The sequence below is a fragment of the Haliaeetus leucocephalus genome, unplaced genomic scaffold (genome assembly GCF_000737465.1).
Source record: "Haliaeetus leucocephalus isolate CR32 unplaced genomic scaffold, Haliaeetus_leucocephalus-4.0 Scaffold848, whole genome shotgun sequence".
NCBI lineage: Eukaryota > Metazoa > Chordata > Aves > Accipitriformes > Accipitridae > Haliaeetus > Haliaeetus leucocephalus.
In genome coordinates this window covers 19,060,564-19,070,634 of record NW_010973284.1, presented here as the reverse complement: position 1 = coordinate 19,070,634, position 10,071 = coordinate 19,060,564, and the positions used below count along the sequence as shown (strand labels likewise).

At 37.1% G+C, this 10,071-nt stretch overlaps 1 protein-coding gene across 2 annotated transcripts in view; it reads right to left on the bottom strand.

Moving 5' to 3' along the window:
* Positions 1-2,259: 2,259 nt before the first annotated feature.
* AGL (amylo-alpha-1, 6-glucosidase, 4-alpha-glucanotransferase) overlaps positions 2,260-10,071 on the bottom strand; it is a 38,565-nt gene continuing 30,753 nt past the window's right edge. Inside the window, exons 29-34 of one of the 2 annotated variants that reach the window (XM_010582687.1) lie at positions 9,849-9,961; positions 7,820-8,031; positions 7,149-7,246; positions 6,512-6,599; positions 6,290-6,423; positions 2,260-4,848 (exon numbers count right to left, since the gene is read on the bottom strand). In XM_010582687.1, the coding sequence (XP_010580989.1) occupies positions 4,731-4,848; positions 6,290-6,423; positions 6,512-6,599; positions 7,149-7,246; positions 7,820-8,031; positions 9,849-9,961 (763 nt within the window). In that variant the 3' untranslated portion in view covers positions 2,260-4,730. Of the gene's footprint in view, positions 4,849-6,289; positions 6,424-6,511; positions 6,600-7,148; positions 7,247-7,819; positions 8,032-9,848; positions 9,962-10,071 lie in introns of those variants that run through there. The other variant, XM_010582688.1, reaches the window with a different exon arrangement.

The window sequence follows — 10,071 nt, the reverse complement described above, 5'->3', positions numbered from 1 at the left end:
TGGCCCACGAAGGGCTAGCAGGGTTGCGCTTTGCCAGCTGTTGCTCCTGAATTACGAGGCGCTGCGCTACCCTGCGTCTGGAGGGCAAGGTACATGGGCTATACCTCCAAAGGGACGTTCGCTCAGGAAGGTAACCCAAATAACGTTTTTCAAAGTGAACTAACGCACAGCTACGCAGTAGCCACAGTAAACGCCAGGTGCAGTTAAAGGCTAGTTTGAGCATGCGGTTATGATTAATCGTACCTCTACCAACCTGATCAGTGCCCACCCGTGCTGCTCCGCACGCCATCCCCGTGGAGGAGCACGCCGGCCCTGTGGAGCAGCTTGCGGCTCTCTGCCCCGCCGAGGGCGAAGGCAGACAGCGAGCTGACCGGGCTCCCACCGCTGCCGGGCCCGCAGCGCGGGCCCACATAGGCCTCACCCGTCCCAGCGGGTGCGTAGGCTCACAGCAGACGGCCGGCGCTAACCCCCGCCCGTCCCGCCTCAGAAGAAGCGGTCCTGTCCCCAGGCAGTCTGCGCCACTCCCCCCCCCCGCAGGAAAGCCGACCCGCGCTCCGCTCCTGTCCGCGGGGCGTTTCCCTCACCGGCCCCTCACCTTTCCCGGTGCCTGGCGCCAGGCGGGCGCTCAGCCGGACGCTGAGGCGATGGGGCTCGGGGCGCCGCCCAGCGCTAGGGCCCGGGGGACCCTCTCAGGCCGCAGGGCAGCCTGCTTAGCCCTCGAGCCACCCGGAGAGGGGAAGCCCTTTCTGAGGTGAGGAGAGTAGCTGCCCCTCTAGGGTGACCTACAACAGCACGGCAACACGGGCAGAGCTCAGATTTCCTGACTAAAGATGCTTCCCAAATTGCTATCCGCAATCTCAAAAGGAGCTTTCAGCAGAAACCTGCCCGGTCACCACTAATGCTTCATCCATTTAGCTGCTTGAGGTGGCATAGAGGTTTCAGAGTTGGCAGCTCTGAGGTTACCAGCTCTCCTGCTCCTTGGCAACTTAGCGACTGGTCATTTCTATGATGTTTAATTAAAAGTATTATTGAATAGAATAATAGAAATTACTTTCTTAAAGGAAATGCTTGAACAGAAGATTAGAAAAATCCTAATTTTATAAAGCATGCAACAAAACAGGGTAGTTGCAAAACACATTCTACCTATCACAGGTACCTGTGCTGAGAGACTTTGATTTTACAAAGCAGAGCTGGAAAGTGAAATCCTTCCTCTACAGTGACAGAAATTTTGCACAGAAAGTAACTGTGTATCGGTTGGGCAGCTGTTAGTCCATATACCTTAGGACTGTTCTCTTGGGGAATTTGCAATACCATGACTTAAAATTTTATAATAATTTATAGCAGAAGGGACATGCCATGCAGAGCTCTACTAGCCCCATCCCACTCAAACCCAGCTGAGACTGCTGACCAATATTGACACAAACCTAAGAATCTGTGTATAGGGCTCAAGTCTATGTGTTTTTGGTTTTTTTTTAGTTGGTTAGTGCTGTTAGCACTTTTTGTTATTAATTTGACCTGAGTTCATGATCTCTCTGATATGTGCAAAACTGCCAGCAACTGAACAAGCATCATCATCTCTAATGTTTGGCTTTTTTCCAAACAACCACATGAAAAAGTTAATTCAGACGGAGTTAAAGAATTTTATTTTGTGCATTTCAGAAATAAATGATGACATTTTCTAAAATCAGTTGTTGCTGTGCTAGACAGACACGTGTAAAACTCATCTTTCCATTTTACATTACAACATGCAGTGCGAAAATAATACATTATTTTACTTAATTCTCAGTTAATCATCTTTGAATAAATCATTAACTGTACGAACACTAGTAACAGTCAAAATTATTTCAATTGGAAGGAAGAAAAAAAGAAAAATGTCAATACCATATAGATCAAGAAACACCAACTGGAACACAATGGATTCACAGTTCTTACTAAGTTCTTTAGTTTTTTTCTATAACATATTAGTTTATTTGTAAAACATGTTTTACTGATTATAACTTTGCATTACTAGAAGTTTTTGAGTGTATAATATAAGTGATACTAATGAATGAAAATACAGTTCAGGATGAGTCAACATAAATCCCCTATTTTTAGGGGATAATGACTTGGGTATAAAGTTTATCTAGATGAATACCAGCTCATGTAAGTGTTAGACTTAACTTTGCTTTCTTCCCTCTTCATTTTTAAACTGTCTGGCTCAACAAGTGTTCAGTAGGTTTGTGATTAACAAAAAAAAAAAAAAAAAAAAAAAAAAGAGAAAAAAAAAACCCCAAACCAATAAACCACCACCAACCCCCCCAACAGTTATAACCTCAAATCTTACTTTTGTTGCTACTTAACAGCAAAGTCAACCAATACGATACAAATTTTTTCCTATGTAAAACATTTATATGTCACTAAAACTAATCAGTGCAGAAGCAACATTAAAATGGGCATGTTTAGAAGTTCCATAACATACGTATTTTTCTGTACACAGTGGTGTTTTCTTTAAAATTTTACTATTAAATTAGAAAAAAAAACCAGCAGTGACAAATATGCAGTCTCTATCAGCAGTGCAATATGCAAAACAGTAGAAAGTCATCTGTAATAACATACGAAGGCTTTGATGAATAATTTCTTGTTTTTTTCCAACACTGAAAGAGTGTTATTGCCAATGTATATGATTTGACACCTTGTGAAAATCTTTTTCAACAGTCATAGCTATTAAGCTGCACTTCCAATTTTAAAATGTTTCATCAGGTAAGAGCAATTTATTCTGCCGTATTATTCGTGCTTTCTAAACCACAGGAGCCATAAAACACAGTTTGAAATAATGAACGAGAAATAATTATCTAGGAAAACAGTAAAAAGCCAGTCATACAGTAGGACAGAAACCTCAAAATCATTATCAAGAATTTTTGAAAGTTCAGTACATTACAAAAAAATACTTTATATGCCTCTTGCACATTAAAAAAAAATAACCTGTGGCTGACATTTCAGTAACGTTTTCGCTCAAATGACATCTCTCATGCATTATGTCGAGAAAATAAAAGATTTCCCAACCCATGTACTGCAGCAGCTCAAAAGTTGATGTACAATATAGACCTTTCCTAGTCATAACTTCTAAGTACTGAACACTTCAGCAAGGGAGTTCAAATACTTACTAACCTTTCAAATAAACAGTGTGAATATAGCCACTTCTTACAATTCATCTATCTTCAGCCTATTAACTTGCCCTTAAATGTATCTATCTGTAACATCTCCCTGAACAAGATAGCACACTTGCACTGTACTTTAGACAGGGTACAGAAACTTTAAAATACAGATACAATAAAGTCTTGACCTACATGTTATTAGTGCATTATAATTACATCCTGTGTATATTTTTTTCAGCATATGTTGTCCAATATTAAAAAAAATGCAGTATCAGTTTTGCTTTCCCCCTCTGTGATGTGGGAAGTGTTGTCAGCCTCACTCTCTGCCTGTTTATTGCACTAAGATGGAAAAATCGCATGAATAGAGAGTTGAGAATTACCAACTGCTCTTCTGTCAACCACCCTTCAGTTTGGGAACACTGAACGGAACTTAGTAAGAGCATGCAGGCATCCAAATATGAAAGCACATACATGTTTTGCATCATGTTCAGCGGAAGCTCTTCCCAAAAGAAAAACACAGAGGTAGCATGCTTATTCTTATTGGTGGAATTTCAAAAGGCCTAGAAGCCTCATCTTCTCTTCTCCAGTGGTAGGCTAATAGCTCTTCCCACTGATGTTGTTTCCACCTGCTTCAATAGAGCTAGGATATTCCTAAGAATAAAGGGCTGAGGTGACCATACCTCTCCAATAAATTAATTAAGTAGTCAAGCACATTGACTTCTGTATCTTTGGCCTCCCCTAATGTAAAGGCTGTGCATTGTATGCACATGCACATGTTTCTCATGAATTCCTTATGGTGAAAAAGAGATTTAAATGAAGAAATAGGTTTGCTGCACGGCCCACAGTATTTAAATAAATTTAAAAATGGATTAGCATAGGAAATTACCTCATTATTGCTCGAGTTAACCTCAAAGTAGTTTAAAGTTTATGAAAAATTTATATATAACTTCAAACATTGGTGTATTACAGTATTTGTAAACTTTATTTCTGTGGCTGCTTAATAGAGTGTTCAACTGAACACATACAAAAAAAAAATCCCCGTAATACAGTTCAACAGAGAGACAACATATTATGCCTTCACTAATGTATGGTGCTACAGCACAAAGCATACCAAAAACTCAGAAAGCTATAGGTTAGTCTACTCCCCTTTAAGCATGCATTTGCAAAACATCCATTTACTCTTTAAGAGACAAAGAAAAAAAAACAAACATAAGAGCTGTGCTACTTATTTTTAGCTCAGGAAAGAGCCACCTCACTTTGTTACATCAAGATTTTGATTTGAAACATCTAAAAAACCAAAGCTACTTAAAATTAAGTTTGTGCATATTCTTAAAATTGCTCCTTACTAAAAGTTTCTGCATTAAGTGTGCACTGCAGTTTTATTTTATCGTCAATGGCCTGATTTTCAGAAAACAACCCAAGCCCTACACAGTTACAGGGCATAGGAGCTGCTGGCATTCAGCATCTTTGAAAGTCAGGACACAGCTTAAGTGATTGTGCAGAACAGGACATTTCCCTTGCAGTATAAAGCCAAGTGTTCATTTATGCCCAATAATAAGACTACAGAAGTTTCATCAAATCAATCAAAATAAGCTTTTACAAGTCATAAAGGATTTCAAGGATAACACCAATGGACCAGGCCTGAGTTTCACAGCTAAAAGGGCAATACTGTCCATTTTCATTGGTCAGTTCTGGAAGCCCTTTCCAGGATGATCTGATAAAAGAAAAAAAAAAAAAGCAAAACAAATATTGTTGTTAGATTATACACTGAAATTAAAAGAACATTTCATTTTAAAACCTTTTAGAATATTATCTCAGTAGGAAACGGAGAACCATGACTAAAGGTCATGACTACAGGCACAGTATGTTCTTTAATAACTGAGATCTAATGAATCATTTTTTTCCCTGCAGCTGGGAATGGTAGTTTTTTGTGAGGGTGCCTCTCCTTCAAAGTAGACTCTCTGCTACTAATAATATCTGAACTTAAACTACTGGCATGTTGTCCCTGTTTTTCATTCAGGTAGTTTTGCAGTTGGAAGAATACAAATTATCTTTGAGTTAACTGAATGGTATTCAAATTACACTTGAAACTGGATTATGGTGCTACAAAGTGATAATGGCTGGAAGATAGCATGACTACATAAGCCTTTTTTTTCCTCCATAGGAATAAAATTTCCACAAACTAACATACTTACAGAAATGCTCATAAATTGAGCCTGTTGCTACATTAATAATTCTGTACACAAATGAAATACAAAACCAAGTAAAAGTACACTACTTAAGTAGTAAGACAGAAAAAACAAAGAATGCTACTAAACTGTAAGTTATTTGGTAATACTACCAAACAAGACACTAGGACAAGACACTACATAAAGCGAAAAGTTGCTTAACAAATCCCTTTTCTTCCTTGTGTGGTCAGACAAATCCTTCTGTCATGACCAGTCCTACTGAGTTACAGTTATGGGTATAAATAAATGCATATTTGAAGTACTGCAGAACAGATTATATGGAAGAGATATCAAGGGCAAGATCTTTGTTTTGTTTGTTTTGGTTTGTCTCAAATCCTTAAGAATTAAAAACATAACAGACAGAAAACAGGGAAAAATAGTGTGGATTTGGTTTTTAAGAGGGAGAACTCAAAACACAAAGTAACATTTAAGGACCATAGCAAGTTCCTCTGCCTTCTTAGAATATCAAGGTTATTAAGATTCTGAAACACTGTCATACTAATTTCCTCATTTATAACACAAGAAATCCTAACAATATTTTACATCAGCTTATCTGCCACAATTTTAATCTGTCACTACTTTAACTATTTTGTTTTGCAGGTTGTTCTGAAATATTTCGATATTTTAAAAAACAACTCACCAACATTTTTTTCTGAAATTTATTTTTTGTATGAAATTAGATCCTAATTTTTACATAAGGTTTATTTCACCTGGTCTTGAAAGGGGTAAGTATTAATAATTCTGCAATCTATAAAAAGCTGTACTTGAAACCTGACTTGAGATCTTCAATAGCACATACAGCAGTGAACTTTATATGTAAGCAACAGATGCTGTTTATATTATAGATCTGTACATTAACATGCAATTGCATAGTGGATACCACTAGCTTGAACGAATGTTTTGAATCTCTGTTAGCAGGTGTCTTACCTTTCAAGGTGAACATAGTGGCGAGAAAGAACATTCTTAATCATAACTACAGTTTTTGCATATATCTCTGGACCAATCAACTTTGAGAAGTACAATTTGGCACGAAGAAAATATCCAATTGGCCACAGCCATTCCTAAGGAAAGAATGAAAAGAGATTATTATAGCTGTCAGTTTGAAAAGGTGACAGCACTTTTTCTAAAATTGAAGAAATTGGCTCTTACAGGTCCTTGGTGATAATTAAAACCTCTGGCTACATTATAGTTGTCATTGTCAAGAGCATTATCATACACTCCACAGTAAACCATATCACTGCAAGAAAGAAAAAATAAATTACGCAAACAAAGCCTTAACAAAAATGATACATAAAAATGGAAAGCAGAAATGAACCAAAAATTTGTCATGGCATTTACATTTAATGGTGGTTAAGTTGGGGAGGTCTCCACCAGGTTCTGTATTTTACGTGACAATGGAATTCCAAATGCAGTTTAAACTAGTAGGAAAATGGTTATAGTCTTGGAATTTCTTGAATTCATGATTTTGCACTTATGCTTTTACTCAAACTGTAGTGCTGTGCACTGTATCATATATAAGCATGTATCAAGATGCAAATTCAACATCTTTTATGATAAAAAATTTGACTTACTGTGTGGCATCCAAAAACACCTGGCGATTGCCTACACAAATCAACTGCATGGACTTTTAGAACAGCAAAATAATTGTTCCGCAAGTATTTATTGCAGCCTTATTTCACAGGTCTGTATGAGGATTTTAACAAAAGAAATACTATCCTCACATGTCAAACAATTCCTACTGTCATGTTTTGTAATTAACACTTATTCTTATGTCTACTATACTTACTCTGGGTCTAAGGTTTTCATGCCTAATGGACCGAGCAGTTTTTCCTCTGCTATCTGCAGAGCTTTCCAAGCTCTCTCAGGTGTGAACAACTCAGGGGCCTAATAAAATAAAGATTCAATGAGTAAACTCTGCACATGTACACACATAAGACTGTGTATACAAACGTAGAAGACCACAAAAAGCCCAAGTTTTGTATTACTGAATCAACTTCTGGAACCTAAAAGTCAGAGTAAGCAAGAAGACAGAAGCTATCCAATTTTTAAAAATTTTTTATTTTATTTTAAATACACTTGCCAAGTAGTATGACTGAAGCTCTTTACAAACCTGATAAAGACAAGCAACCCATGCTTTTTAGCTAATTCAATGGAAAAAGGGGGTCTTTTCCCTTGAAGGGAAAAAGGTCTGCCTACCAAACCTAACCTTAAAAGACATTCTGAATACAGTGAACACTGCGAATTTATCCTAGCTATACACTGGACAGCAGTTTCATTTAGGTAAGTCCTGTCAAGGATGTATTTTTAGGACATACTCCAAGATGGACCAATATTAAAAGCATGGAAAAGAAAAGCTTTCAACAAGTTATTCTAAGCAAGGTATGTTCCTGATATAATGCCATGCAGGTGAACCTTGCAATGAACTTTAAGTGCAAATGCTTCCCCCCTGCCACTTACCACAACCATTGCTATTGTAAAATTTGGCCTGAGTTGGTAATCACACCATGGACTCGAAGCTCCATAGCTGTCCTTATAAATTCCACGTTTGTGAACAAGATTTGGATGTTTCTCGTTAGGATCTGCTGGGTTCTCAGAGACAAAGAACAGCCTTTCAAAGTGTCCTTGAATTTTTCTGTTCCACTCATCATATGTGATAGTCTCCTCCTTTTCTGCAAGATGTTACATACAGGTTTTATTTTCTGAAAACAGCCACAGTGGTAACACCAGAAGTATGCTTGTGTCTATTTTTACTGTTTTGCTTATTGAGGATTTACATAAGATACTCCTAACACAATAAAGGCCATAGTAGCATTGCAAAAAGTTGTTATCTAGAAGTTGAATTATACTGCAGATCAACTCCAACACATGCACAACTTTTTTACACAACATTTTTTAACTTGCAGCTAGCTAGAAGCAAACAGTATGAGGTACTGTGATCTATAGTAAATATTTAATTGAGTAAGTTTAAAATTTATAATTAACATTTCATCATGGTAACATGTCAGCTCTTTTATAGTACTTGGTATACATATTCTTGCTATTTTGGAGACTTCAAAGAGAGTGTCAAAACATTAGGATAAGTGTCACTTCTAAAAGCTTTCTCTTCCTGAATTCCTGACACTCAATGTCAGGAGCGGAACTAGGATCACCTCTCTCAAGCTGGTGTTTCACCACGTTTAGGCCAATTCTACAGTTCACAGGAACAGCTCACTGAAACTTCAAGTGAGACTAGAAAAACATCAGGTTTTAGTCAGCAGAATTGTCCTAGGGATAACTTCCTGACTGAGATACACATACATCTTAAATAAGCAATGTTTTTAAGAAAGAACCAAAAACAGTGAAGAATTGTACATCAGTTTTACATTAGGTAAGTACAGGAATATTACCTGTTTTTCTTAAACTACAACTGGAGTATAGCAAAAAGGATAATACTACCAAAACTGAAATATGGTATGGCCAGAAGAACAAAAAACCTAGAAACTCTAACAGTAAGCCTATTCTTAAGAAACAAGGTATAGACCATAAATAGGAATTAAGGTTTGTTTTAAAATAGACTCAGCAGTAGATGAATGAAGTTTAAACCCAGTTACATGAGATTAACAACAGTAGGGAGTAAACACGCATCAACACAAATCTAAAAAAGTTGCTTATGTTTCTGGAACAGAAGAGGTAAGACAAGTCCTATAAATATTATTTCTACATCTACAGATTATAGTATTGCTGTGTACTGAATTCTAAATTGTCTTACTTTAGCCATAAATTCTAAGAAATCCTGAAGTGACAGGTAAGTTCATGACCTAAGAATCTGTACTATCAAGGACTGGTAGGAAAAAACCTAAAACAAACACTTCATTCACATTTTCTAAAATAGAATAAAAGAACCATTAAATTAATTGCTTTCCAGTATTACCCTTTACTGAAGAGTAAAAACGCTTTACAGGGCATATATATTCACTTGGGCTGGGTAAGCTCAAAGCAAAGTAACTTTGTAACCAGAGCAGTATCTCTCCGAAACATAAGGGACATCTAAAGATACTCATGTAAGTATGCACAAGAGGTGGTTTTCTGTGTTGTGAATATTGGGGGCGGGGGAGTGGGGAAGAAAAGGAAAAGAAGAGAAGCATCTCGTGTCATTTTACTTAGCATTCTTGTAATGAATGATGTGTATCATCATAATATATAATAATCCTATCACTTATATCAATTTTGAGAAATGGTATTTAGGCTCCAAAATTCCTTTGTAATCCACACCTTAATACATGGAATAAAATATTTGAAGTATTGACATGACAATATCAACTTTTAATAAATTTTTGTAGTAACAAAAGATTTTATCATACAAGATACTTTCCCTAGTTTTCCCCTTTTCCCCTTAAACCTTCTTGAGTAGTTTGATAATCATCCCTGATGTTATCTGGCCACAATTTCATAGTTTTAGTTATTTTTATACTCCAGTAATACAATTATGAGATGTGCCTGTTCTTACCATGTCTTTTTACAGTGACTCCACGGAATGGAAACACATTTTTCCCAGATAAATCCAGCAACCAGCGAACAGCAGACTTGCATAGGCCAACAATTTCCACAGCGGAGCCATCTCTAAAATAATAATGATAAAAAAGCCCAAGAATTACTTTAAGAAGGCTATTAAAGCTCAATAAGTAACTGAACCCCCCCCCCCCCCCCCTCTTTTTTTTTACACATCTTTT